The 13,729-nt window shown below is 42.6% G+C and overlaps 1 protein-coding gene across 2 annotated transcripts in view; it reads right to left on the minus strand.

Annotated features, from left to right (window-relative positions):
- Nucleotides 1-13,351, minus strand: part of GTF2A1L (general transcription factor IIA subunit 1 like) — a gene marked incomplete at its 5' end in the record, with an annotated part of 42,480 nt that extends 29,129 nt beyond the window's left edge. The window contains 3 exons of one of the 2 annotated variants that reach the window (XM_080684838.1): nucleotides 7,904-8,027; nucleotides 8,993-9,094; nucleotides 13,331-13,351. In XM_080684838.1, coding sequence (XP_080540964.1) covers nucleotides 7,904-8,027; nucleotides 8,993-9,094; nucleotides 13,331-13,351 — 247 coding nt within the window. The remainder of the gene's footprint in view (nucleotides 1-7,903; nucleotides 8,028-8,992; nucleotides 9,095-13,330) is intronic. The other variant, XM_080684839.1, reaches the window with a different exon arrangement.
- Nucleotides 13,352-13,729: the final 378 nt, after the last annotated feature.

The raw sequence follows: 13,729 nt of genomic DNA on the forward strand, positions 1-13,729 counted from the left end.
ACCAAATAGCAGAACTGATATAAATTACCCTAGAAATAGATTAGGTGACTATATGTCCCAATTTGCCCAGAACAGTCCTAGTTTACACCTGCTATTCGGAGGTTACTAACAGAATCCCATTTCTCTCTAAAAATCAATAAAAATATATCCTTGGGGGAGGATAAAAAAAATGAGAAAAAAGAACTGACAGAACCTATGGTTATTCAGATTTAGGTATTTGGCAGACATTTTTTTGAAAATGAACTAAGTACACCCACTACTTCAAGGAAAGCAAACTGATAATATTTGTTTTATTAATAATAAAATTCACATTTTCAAGCAAAATATCGAAATTTGGAAACTTTATATCCACCACAGTGGGCTTGATAGTTTTCTAATACTTTTCTAATAGGATATGTGGTGATATTAATGAACATGATTTTTTTAAATCTTATTTAATAAATGATGTGTCAACTGCACAACTCAGTGACCCAATATTTTCCAAATTACCAAATATGTTAAAAAATTACACATGGATTAAAGAGTCATTCCAAGTGCAAGATCTACCAGCGAACTTTAACATTACAAAAAGTCCATTTAATGGTTTCAGATTCCACCCTGCACTACCTCTCAAAAACTACCACTTGTTGAGTTTTAGTGTAATATTAAATTATCTGAAAATGCTATTAAAATACTCCTTCTTTTCCAAATATCTATCAGTGGAAGGCTACATTTTCTTCATATACTTTAGCTAAAACCACATAGCACAACAGATTGAACTAAAAATAGATATGAGAATCCAGCTGTCTTTATTAAGCCAGACAACAAAATTTGCAGAAAAATAATACAATGCCACTCTTCTCATTAAATATTTTTGTTCTGAAAAAATAGTTTTAAAAAATATATTTTAACTCATTTTAACAAATATGTTTTTATGTTAACATAGTCATTTTTAAATTAATAAACCAATAATTTCTAAATTTCTCAGCTTTACTTTCTAATATGGTAAGTAGATACTTAAAACCCATATAAAAGAAAGCTCTTCGAGTCCTGGCCAGGTGACTCAGTTCATTGGAGCAGCATCCCATACACCAAAAAGGTTGCATGTTCAACTCCTGTTCAGGGCACATACCAAGGTTGTAGGTTCGATCCCTGGTAGGATCGATGTTTGTCTCTCACATCAATGTTTCTCTCTCTCTCTCTCTCTCTCTCTCTCTCTCTCTCTCTCTCTCATCAATAAACATATCCTTGAGTAAGGATTTTTTTAAAAAAGAGCTCTTTGAGGGCCTCAATTTTTAACAGTATAAAGGAATCCTGAGATGCCCAAAAAAAGTTGACAACTGAAGATACAAGAATTTCTTAGAGGAGAAACCAAGATGGCGGCATAGGTAAACACCTAAACTGCTGCCTCGCACAACAATTTCAAAACTACAACTAAAGGACAAAATGTCTAACCCAGAACCATGGGAAAGCTGGCTGAGTGGGAGTTCTACAACTAGAAGAAAAAAGAAAAGAGCATTGAGATGTGCACAAGCGCTGAAAAGCTGAGGTACGGAGGCACGCAAATCGGGCTGGCGGCGGGTGTCTGGGTGCACTGCTTCTTTCAACCTGAGGGAGACAAGCTCCCAATTACTCTAAACTCCAGTTTCTGGGGAGACACTGGGGACCCAAACTCCTATGGGGAGAAGCTGGACTGTCTGCCATCGGGTCAGAAAGTGAGGGTGACTTTCTTGCAGAGGTGCGCCCAGCTATCATTGTTTACTGCGCTGGGGCGTGGGACGCGAGGACTTGGAAACATGGAAACACAGAGACAGCTGACTGGCAACCATCACTGTTTGCCACGCCCTAGTCTAGTGACTCCCTGAGACCCCGCCCCACACAATCTACAAACCTACCCAAGCTCCACCCACTGGTTTTTGCATATAAATAGCCTGCCCTATCACAGCTTAACCAAACAAACTGCAACTCTGGTCAGACAGCTCCAAAACCTCCAAACCCCAAGCAAAGAGGAGAAAACTGTAGTTCTCGCTGTACCTCCTGCTGGGTGGCCTCAGACAGTAGCTGACCAGCACCTCATTGGAGATCCAGAAGCTAGTGTATCTAGTGGTCAGTGTGAGACGACACCAGATTTCAACTACTCACATCCATAAGTGACACATTCAAGAGGCAGACTCAGTAAGCACCAAAGCCCCACTGAAGCAAGTCCTCCCCCATAAGCGTGTCTCCAGCACAGCAGTTCTTCCATTATAGACACAACGGGTTCTCACAGCAAATTGGCCTGAAGGTCAATTCCTCCCAGTGACACCAACAACAATCAAGACTTAACTACAACAAGGCTATACACACAGTCCACAAAGGGGTGCACCAAGAGTGTCCACCTCAGGTAACTGGGAGACCAACCCACTGGCCCATATAAAACACCTAGCACACAAAGCCATCCTACCAACTCAGGGAAGCAATGAAAATGCAGAGACAAAGAAACATCACAAACGAAAGAAATGGAGGAAAACAAACAATTGGATATAGAGTTCAAAACCATGGTTATAAGGTTTTTCAAGAAATTCCTAGAAAAGGCCGATAAATTTAGCAAGACCCTCGAGGATATGAAAAAGGACCAACTAGAAATTAAACACAGACTGACTGAAATAAAAAATATTATACAGAGACCCAACAGCAGACTAGAGGAACACAAGAATCAAGTCAAAGAATTGAAATACAAAGAAGCAAAAAACACTCAACCGAAAAAGCAAAAAGAAAAAAAAAATCCAAAAAGTTGAAGATAGTGTAAGAAGCCTCTGGGACAACTTCAAGCATACCAACATCCAAATTATGGGGTGCCAGGAGAAGAGAGAGAGCAAGATACTGAAAACCTATTTGAAGAATAGTGACCAAAAACTTCCCCCACTTGGTGAAAGAAATAGACTTACAAGTCCAGGAAGCGCACAGAACCCCAAACAAAAGGAATCCAAAGAGGAACACACCAAGACACATCATAATCAAAATGCCAAGAGCAAAAGACAAAGAGAGAATATTAAAAGCAGCAAGAGAAAAACAGTTACCTATAAGGGAGCACCCATATGACAGTCAGCTGATTTCTCAACAGAAACTATGCAGGCCAGACAGGCGTGGCAAGAAATACTCAAAGTGATGAATAGCAAGAACCTACAACCAAGATTACTCCACCCAGCAAAGCTATCATTCAGAATTGAAGGGCAGATAAAGAGCTTCACACATAAGAAAAAGCTAAAGGAGTTCATCACTGCCAAACCAGTATTATATGAAATGCTGAAAGTATTCTTTAAGAAGAGGAAGAAGAAGAAAAAGGTAAAGATAAAAATTATGAACAATACATGTCTATCAACAAGTGAACCTAAAAATCAAGTGAATAAAAAAATCTGATGAACAGAATAAACTGGTGAATATAATAGAATCAGGGGCATAGAAAGGGAGTGGACTGACAATTCTCGGGGGGGAAGGGGTGTGGGGGGTGCGGGAAGAGACTGGACAAAAATCGTACACCTATGGATGAGGACAGTGGGAGGGAGGTAAGGGCAGAGGGTGGGGTAGGAACCGGGTGGAGGGGAGCTATGGGGGGAAAAAGGAGAAAAAATTGTAATAATCTGAACAATAAAGATTTATTAAATTTTAAAAAAAGAATTTCCTTTTTTTGCCAATACAGTCAGAAACTATAATAGGACAATCAAGTTAAAAAGGGTGGGACAGAGAGAAACCAAGATGGCGGCTTAGGTAAGCACCTAAACTGCTGCCTCGCACAACAATTTCAAAACTATAACTAAAAGACAGAACGGACACCATCCAGAACCACAGGAAAGCTGGCTGAGTGAAAATTCTACAACTAGAAGGAAAGAGAAAAGCTCAGAGAATTGGAGGTACGGCAAAGGGTCTTTGTGCGCGCAGAGAGGAAGGGTGGCTGAGAGCCTGGCTGACTTTCTCTGGCGGAAGGGGGAAGGAAGCCCCCGACCGCACTGAACCCCAGTTCTGACTGCACTGAACCCCAGTCCCGGGCGAAACCCCGTGGACCCAGGCTCATACAGGGGGACTGTCAGGTAGAGAGAAAGGCACCCGGAGACTCACTCAGAGACCCGGGGGAGACCCGGGGGAGCCCCAGCAGGCAGTGTTCTGGAGGCACGCGCACCAGTGTGCACAAAGGCTGCGGAGGTTGCCACAGGCTTTCCCTAGTGGAAGGGAGTCAGAAGCTCCTGACTGCACTGAGTCCCAGTTCTGACTGCACTGAACCCCAGTTCCAGGCGAGCCCCTGGGAAGCAACACTCTTACGGGGGGGAATCTGGACTCTTGGGCAGAGACTCGGAAGCCAGGGAAGGCAGAGGTCTGCAGGCGCACATGCACGCAAGGGCAAGGCTGACTGGAAGCCAAGACTGTCTGCTCTGCCCTGAGACTCCACCCCATCCAAGCTGAGCACAGAGGCTATTGCAATTTGGCAAGTCTAATCCTATAAGGCTGTCTCCAACACCGAACTTCTCCCAGCATAGACACAGCTGATCCTTACAGCCAACTGGCCTGGAGGTTAATTCCTCCCAGTGATACCAACAACAATCAAGACTTAACTACAACAAGGCTGTACACACAGTCCACAAAGGGGTGCACCAAGAGTGTCCACCTCAGGTTAACTGAGAGGCCGACCCACTGGGCCATATAGGAAACCTAGCACACAAATCTACCCTACCAACTCAGGGAAGCAGTGAAAATGCAGCGTCAAAGAAACAGATCACAAATGAAAGAAATGGAGGAAAACAAACGACTGGATATAGAATTCAAAACCACGGTTATAAGGCTTTTTAAGAATATCCTAGAAAAGGCCGATAAATATAACGAGACCCTCGAAGATATGAAAAAGGACCAACTAGAAATTAAACATACACTGACTGAAATAAAAAATATTATACAGAGACCCAACAACAGACTAGAGGAACACAAGAATCAAGTCAAAGAATTGAAATACAAAGAAGCAAAAAACACTCAACCGAAAAAGCAAAAAGAAAAAAAAATCCAAAAAGTTGAAGATAGTGTAAGAAGCCTCTGGGACAACTTCAAGCATACCAACATCAGAATTATGGGGGTGCCAGAAGAAGAGAGAGAGCAAGATTCTGAAAACCTATTTGAAGAAATAATGACCGAAAACTTCCCACACCTGGTGAAAGAAATAGACTTACAAGTCCAGGAAGCAAACAGAGCCCCAAACAAAAGGAATCCAAAGAGGAACACACCAAGACACATCATAATTAAAATGCCAAGAGCAAAAGACAAAGAGAGAATATTAAAAGCAGCAAGAGAAAAACAGTTAGTTACCTACAAGGGAGCACCCATACGACTGTCAGCTGACTTCTCAACAGAAACTATGCAGGCCAGACGGGAGTGGCAAGAAATATTCAAAGTGATGAATAGCAAGAACCTACAACCAAGATTACTCCACCCAGCAAAGCTATCATTCAGAATTGAAGGTCAGATAAAGAGCTTCACAGATAAGAAAAAGCTAAAGGAGTTCATCACCACCAAACCAGTATTATATGAAATGCTGAAAGGTATTCTTAAAGAGGAAGAAGAAAAAAGTAAAGATAAAAATTATGAACAACAAATACATATCAACAAGTGAACCTAAAAATCAAGTGAATTAAAAACCTGAGGAACAGAATAATCTGGTGAATATAATAGAATCAGGGGCATAGAAAGGGAGTGGACTGATAATTCTCAGGGGTAAAGGGGTATGGGGGTGGTCAGGAAGAGATTGGACAAAAATCATACACCCATGGATGAGGACAGTGTGGGGGAGGTAAGGGCAGAAGGTGGGGTGGGAACCGGGTGGAGGGGAGCTATGGGAGGAAAAAGGAGAAACAATTGTAATAATCTGAATAAAGATTTATTTTAAAAAAATAAAATAAAATACAAAAATAAAAGGGTGGGACAAAGGCAAAGTTTTATTGTATTGTAGGATTAATCTGAACTTGTTATCAAGAGATAAAAAGGTTGTAGAAATTAGTTTATTTTAATCAAGCTTTTAAAAGTATACATTGGAAAGATATAATTAAGAAGTACACCAATTTTATACGACTATTTTCTTTAAGAATTCTATTTTTAGGATACCTAAAAATGAAGAGGAGAAAGCCCCAAAATGCATTTTTAAAGGATATATTTATACTTCCTCTTAAACTATTTGATTATAAATGATGTAAAAGAAATGAGAAAAACTGTCTTATTTAAATATAATTGTTTCTATTATTCCAACTTCTAAGACAGAGAATAATAAAAGTGCTGAGTGAAAGCTAACTAACTATATCAGTTTCAAGACTACTTTGTGGTTTAAATCACTGTGAATATTACCATCTTGTGGCAAAATCAAGTATTGCAATATTGAAGGACAAAGAACCTGAGAAGTGTTAACTATGCTTTTGATAAAAGACAGTCAAGTATTTTACTCCTTTCACACTTGCCATCCTCCAAGCCACTCCTAAGTAAAAATCTCTGAAGTTCTTTAAGAAAGAAAAAATTCAAAACGATGTTATTTAAATAGAAAAATAAAGGGATGTCTTAATAAAATAGGAAAGTTAAAAACATAATCAAAAATCCAACACTGATGGAAAATGTTTTGATGTGTCATCTTAGTAATTAAAACTGCCATGGCTAATTCTTATAGAGCAGAGTTATACTTTATAAACATAGCATTAGATAAAATTTGTGTTTGGTAATTTACTATCTATTGTTAACTTACTTCATTTTTTTAATAAATTATAATTGCTGCCACACTTAAATTCTCTCATTTTGTAAATGAGGTATTAGCCTCCTTACTATTTTTCTCTTCACTTTGGCCCATGTGATTTTCATGTGAATGTTCCCCAGTGTGCAATGAACAACCTAGTTATTATTAAAAATCTAATCCAAAATCACCTCTTACAAACATTAATCTACTGAATTTCAGCTAAACTCAATAAAACCTATTTTTGTGTGTAGCTGCATCTGTGTGTTTGTATAAACATATACATGTATATATGTATATGTGTACATGTTTACACACATATATGTCTACACAGAGACACACACAGAGACACACACACAAAAAATGGAGCGTTAACAAAAATATGGAGATTATTCAGGCTACCTCACTGTTTTGGATATATATACAAAGATGGCTAGAAACACGCACACACATTAGGGTAGCATAAAATACTGTAAGAATCAGAGAAGAAAAAAAGGAATAAAGGCTAGGAAGATATAACAGTATAGTTTTCTCTCTCATTAGCTAGTCTTTTCCAGTTTGATATAAATAATATGGACACATATTTCTCTTAAAAGCAGAGGTCTAGATTTAATAAGTCAAAGAATAAAAATTAGATGCATAGGGTCATTTTCTAGCCATCACTATATATATCCAAAAGAGTGAGGTAGCCTGAATAACCTCCATATTCTTGTTAATTCTCCATTTTGCTTTCAATACATTAACAAATATATAATACAGAAACCAAGATGTATAATATATACAGAAACCAAGATGCATAATATATACAGAAACCAAGAGAAAGAATGCACAAGTATGCAAGCACCCATCTTTGCCTCTGCTTCTTCAGCAAAGGTGTCTGGATTATTCCTTGACTAGAACTCACCAAATTCTTTGAAATAACCAAAGCATACTCCCAATAGCCACAAATTATATGACTTGTTCCTCTCAAAGTAAGACTTTGTCACCTTTGTGGACTTTTAATATTTTAAAATATTAGTTGAACAATCTGATTGTCAATAGTTATATGGGGTAACTGTGTTCACTTAATGGTAATGATTTTGAGGTCTGAGCCCTCTCACCTTAAGAACATTACCCTGTCTAATTCAAAACCACCACCAAATAAGAATTTGGTCTGAAGATCCAAATGGTACTAATTTACTAACTGTATCCAACCTGTTGATGATTGCAATGTTTGGTGCAATCTGTGTGGCAACTGAAGGGTGAACAGAGGTGAATGGACACTATTTCTGAAGAAGTCTTCTGTTGCTTTAGACTGCAAAATCTTTGTTTCCCAGAGCTGCAGATAAAAAAAATATTTGCTTTTAAACAAATAAAATAAAACATTATAATGCTTATTTATTATTTTACTTTTTAAAAATTAAAATGTCAGATGATGGCACAATGAATGGGTATTAAACTATAATTAAGGGATTAAAACTATAATTATCATCTTTACTAGAAGCCCAGTGCATGAAATTCGTGCATGGGGGTGGGGAGTGTCCCTCAGTCCAGTCTGCACCCTCTCCAATCTGGGACCCCTTGAGGAATATCCGACCGCCCATTTAGGCCCGATCCTATTGAATCCAATAGGATCGGGCCTAAATGGGCGGTCAGACATCCCTCTCACAATCCAAGACTGCTGGCTCCCAACCGCTCACCTGCATGCCTTCCTGATTGCCCCTAACCACTTCTGCCTGCCAGCCTGATCACCCCCTAACCACTCCCCTGCCAGCCTGATCGATGCCTAATTACTCCCTGGCCAGCCCAATTGCCCCTAACTGCCCTCCCCTGCAGGCCTGGTTGCCCCCAGCTGCCCTCCCCTGCTGGCCCAGTCACCTCTAACTGCCCTCCCTGCTTGCCTGGTTGTCCCAAACTGCCCTCCCCTGCAGGCCTGGGTCCCCCCAACTGTTCTCCACTGCAGGCCTGGTCCCCCCCAACTGCCCTCCCCTGCTGACCTGGTCTCCCCCAACTGCCTTCCTCTGCTGGCCCGGTCACCCCTAAGTGCCCTCCCCTGCAGGCCTGGGTCTCCCCCAACTGCCCTCCTCTGCCAGCCTGGTCACCCCCAACTGTCCTCCTCTGCTGGCCTGGTCACCCCTAACTGCCCACTACTGCCCTCCCCTGCAGGCCATCTTATGGCGGCCATCTTGTGTCCACATGGGGGCAGCCATCTTGTGTGTTGGAGTGATGGTCAATTTTGCATATTACTCTTTTATTAGATAGGATAAGCTGAAAAACAAGACAGAAAAACTTGTATTGACAAACCTGCTTTAAGTCTTTTAAGACGTGTTCCTCTATACCTTCTTCAGCAAATAGATCCCGTACTCCTTCAATCACATCTTCAATTACAGATCTATAGAGTTTAGGCTACACAAATGCAATTGGTAAAGTCTTAAATTCTCAAGTTTGAATATATTGCAAAAAGACATGCAGTGTACACTTCCTAATCTTAGAGTTTAAAGACAAATCATCATGTGAATTTTAACTAAGTGCATCCACCTCCAGTATGTATAGTCTTAGCTTGCCATAAATTGTGTTACATTCAGACCTATAGCCTCAGCCTATATCTACAAGGCTGAGTTAGAAGACTACAATAAAATATGAGATAACTGGAGGCCTGGTGCACCGTGGGGTCCCTCGGCCTGGCTTGCAGAGATCAGTGGACCTCTGCACCACTACAGCCCGGCCTTACCCACCAGCTCATGGGGCTCCAGCCCACTGTACGCGTCAATCCCGCACAGCACGAAGTAGTGTGCAAAGCAGCAGGCAGCCTGGGAGGAGCCTGAGCCCGGGCTGGGCACTGTGCCACCCCCAATCATCCTGGCCCGCTGCACCTGCCACCGCCTCCGCTGAGGTGCACAGTGGGAGTGTCCACAGGAGAGGCTCACATCGCTGCAGCTGCACTCGCCAGCCATGAGTCCAGGATCTGGCACTCATCTGTCAGCTGAGCAGTGTGGGAGCACACTGACCACCGGGGGACAGCTCCTACATTGAGTATCTGCCCCCTGGTGGTCAGTGCGCATCATACTACTGGCCCATTGTCTGGTTGCTTAGGCTTTTATACCTATATATATAAAAGCCTAAGTGTCCATTACAACCAGATGACTGGATGACTGGCCAGTAGCTATGAGGGGGCAGAGGCTCAATGCAGGAGCTTACCCCCCACCCACCCACCCGGTGGTCAGTGCACTCCCACAGCCAACCTTCCATGGCTGGCCAATCTCCCGTGGTCCCTCCCCCCGGCCGGCTGGCCTCAATCAGGGCCAGCCGGCCAACCTTCCACAGTCAGCCCAGATGGAGACTGGGTGAGACAGCCCCAATCAGCCCTGATCGCCGGCCAGGCTGAGGGACCCCACCCGTGCACGAATTCATGCACCGAGCCTCTAGTCCAGCCGTGGGCAAACTACGGCCCGCGGGCCGGATCCGGCTGTTCTATCCGGTTCTCTTGCTCTCCCCTCCGCTCCTTTACTTTGAATTTATATTAGTTCACACAAACACTCCATCCATGCTTTTGTTCCGGCCCTCCAGTCCAGTTTAAGAACCCACTGTGGCCCTCGAGTCAAAAGGTTTGCCCACCCCTCCTCTAGTCCTATATAATAAAAGGCTAATATGCAAATGGACCGAACGGCAAAACGACCAGTCACTATGACGTGCACTGACCACCTGGGGGCAGACGCTCAATGCAGGAACTGCCCCCTGGTGGTCAGTGCACCACTTCAGCCAGAAGCCGGGCTCACAGCTGGGGAGCGCAGTGCTCCCACCTCCAGGGCAGTGCTACAGATGTCTGACTGACGGCTTAGGCCTGCTCCCCATAGTTGGACATCCCCCAAGGGCTCCCGGACTGCGAGAGGGCGCAGGCTGGGCTGAGGGGACCCCCACACACACACGCCAAGTGCATGAATTTCGTGCGCTGGGCCTCTAGTATATAGGTAATCTCATCAAGATGTATGGTTACTGTTATGTTACCTGGCTTTTGTGTCAGTATTTAATCTCCCTACTCCTTTTTATTTATTTATTTTTAAATACACTTTATTGATTTTTTACAGAGAGGAAGGGAGAGGGATAGAGAGTTAGAAACATCAATGGGAGAGAAACATCGATCAGCTGCCTCTTGCACACCTCCTACTGGGGATGTGCCCGCAACCAAGGTACATGCCCTTGACCGGAATCGAACCTGGGACCCTTGAGTCCACAGGCCGACGCTCTATCCACTGAGCCAAACCGGTTAGGGCCTCCCTACTCCTTTTTAAAAGGGAAATTAATTTATGACAGGTGGAAATGAACCTGTCTTTAATTTACCTTTTTCTCAAAGAGGCCAAAGGAGCTTTTTTTGAATTCATTATATTTTTTCCATAAATGCAAGTAAACTTCTAATAAGCCATAAGATTGGAACAAGCACTTATAATAGCAGTAGTTCTCAACCTTTCTAATGCCGCGATCCTTTAATACAGTTCCTCATGGTGACCCCCAACCATAAAATTATTTTCGTTGCCACTTCATAACTGTAATTTTGCTACTGCTACGAATCGTAATGTAAATATCTGTGTTTTCCGATGGTCTTAGACTCTACAGCAGCGGTTCTCAACCTGTGGGTGTGACAGGGCTAGCAGGGTCGCCTGAGACCATCGGAAAACACAGATATTTACATTACGATTCATAACAGTAGCAAAATTACAGTTATGAAGTGGCAACGAAAATAATTTTATGGTTGGGGGTCACTTATGAGGCACTGTATTAAAGGGTCGCGGCATTAGAAAGGTTGAGAACCACTGCAACAGAGTAAACAAAGCCTGACCCACTTCCAAAATACACATACACCAAAAAAATACTCTGAACCATTGTCAAGTAAAAATATAACTGCACCAAAACGGATTGCCTAAAACCAAGAAATGAAAGAACCTTACCCTTCCACAATCTGCATATTGCAGAGACTAAGCAACACCCTAAAATACTTCCTAAAAAAAAAAACACATGCCATAACAATAATATTAAAAACATTTCTACCCAGATTAAACACTGGTCGTGAAACAAACTTGGTCCTACAAATCTATGAAAACTGTGCTCTACTCTCACCCCCAGGTAAAATGGCAATACTAAGTGTAATAACAAGACTGACTTAGTAAAAGTCCCACTAATAAGAAATGGCAAAACAGGAATTTAGTTGAGTTGTTTGAAATTGCTTAATCAAGCCAAAATGAAAATTGTGGCATTCTAGCATTGCTTTTTCATACTATCCAGGAAATACTCCCACTCATGCCAACAGTAGCCAGGTTTTAAACTAATGCTTCTAAAGATCCAGGCTAAACCTATGAATGGGCCAATCAGTTACATTTAAATAATGTTATTCACAAGCATATCCATTAAGATTAAGTGCCCTAGATTAAATACTTCTCCTTAAACAGTTTACCCTCATAAAGGCATACTTCAATGTTAGTCCCAGCTAGTGTGAGCGCTTTTAAAGCTGAAGGAAAAGAAACTCCTAGGGCTACAAACATCTTTAAAATCTGCCCTCAGAATGTAACAGCAGCCATCAAAAATAACCCATTAGAACACAGTTTTTCAAAAGCCAAGTGGGCATTAAACATTCTTTCTTTCTTTTCTAGGACTACAGTAAGATTTTATATTCTTTTCCTATCTGTTATCTTTACTAAAGCTTTGTATACTCCAGGAAATCTACCTTAATCTCTACTCTATTTAAAACACACACGCAGGCACGCACTCTCTCTCTCCTTGGAGTACATCATCAGATAAAATGGCATACGTGGTAAGCTTATATTAGGGCATAAGTATTTTACATTATCTTAAAACTCATTAACATCAGAAAATGGATACACATTAAAATAATATTTCTCTAAAAATTGACTCTTTCGTGCTGCACGTGTATACATGGAACTCATCAAATAACAGATCTGGACAAGCACGTTGCCTTTCACCAAATGTGAAGTCTGTTGAGATGCACTGAAAATCAAAGTGAGTCCTTGCTTTATTTTTTCCCCTTTCATTCGGGTTTCTGAGATTGACAGAGGGTCTCAGGGGTGCCACTTCACCTGCCAGTTCTCATCCCGAGGCTGAGGAACCCCTAAAGGAGATCTGATTGTACAGTTAAGCAGTAAGAAGCTAAAAGTTAGGGGAAGGAAGGTGAGGGAGAACTTTGAAAATACGTGGTGAGTAACATGAAATATATCACCTGTGATTTTGTGTAAGTAATATAGCTTAGAATCAACTATAACCGAACTTCAGAATTACTACCAGAGTGCAGCTGAACTCGGGAAATGTCTAAACACAGGAAACTGGGAGGGTGAGGGTCAGGTCCGTATCTCACCACCTTCTAAAGGGCTCATTCTAGACACCCTCCGTTTGGGGAGGAGGACAACAGGGACACTTGCTCTTCCGGTGGGAGCCAGGCCCCACTTCCGGCAGGGCTACTGGCCCTCATCCCATCCTCCCACATGGAGAACAGCGGGAGGCCCTGAGGGTGGGGGTTTCTTAACGTCTGAGAGCCAGGAGGAAAAAGGGTGTGCAGTGTCCGGCTGCCATAAACCCAGCACCTGGCACCCTCTGCACCGGGAGTGTAGGCCCAGAGGCCAGGCTGGGCCTCCTTACCACCGAGTTGACACAGGCCATGACAGTGGCTGCAACGCCTCGCCGCCAGCGCCCGCGCAGCACGCTGTGTGCTTTGAACGTCGTCCTCCCCGCGCTTTGAACGTCCTCGGATGCACGTTGCCTGCGTGGCTACGTAAGGACGTGCAGGCGTCCAGGCGGGGAGGAGAGAAAGATTCACAGATTGAGCCGTGTTTTCTGGAGGTGCGGCGCCAAGGCGGGAAGAGGGTGGCCTGTGTGGGCAACGAGCCAACTAAACCAGCATGGTGAAATCTGGTCTGATCAGTTTTGGACCGTTCAACTGACCTCCGAAGAACCTTTATTTTCTCAATCTGTGAAAAAAAAAAAAAAAAAGGCTAAGAATAAAGCTGTATGTCAGTTCACCTTCGGCTTTAAGGGCAG

The sequence above is a fragment of the Plecotus auritus genome (genome assembly GCF_963455305.1).
Source record: "Plecotus auritus genome assembly, chromosome: 8".
NCBI classification, from domain to species: Eukaryota; Metazoa; Chordata; class Mammalia; order Chiroptera; family Vespertilionidae; genus Plecotus; species Plecotus auritus.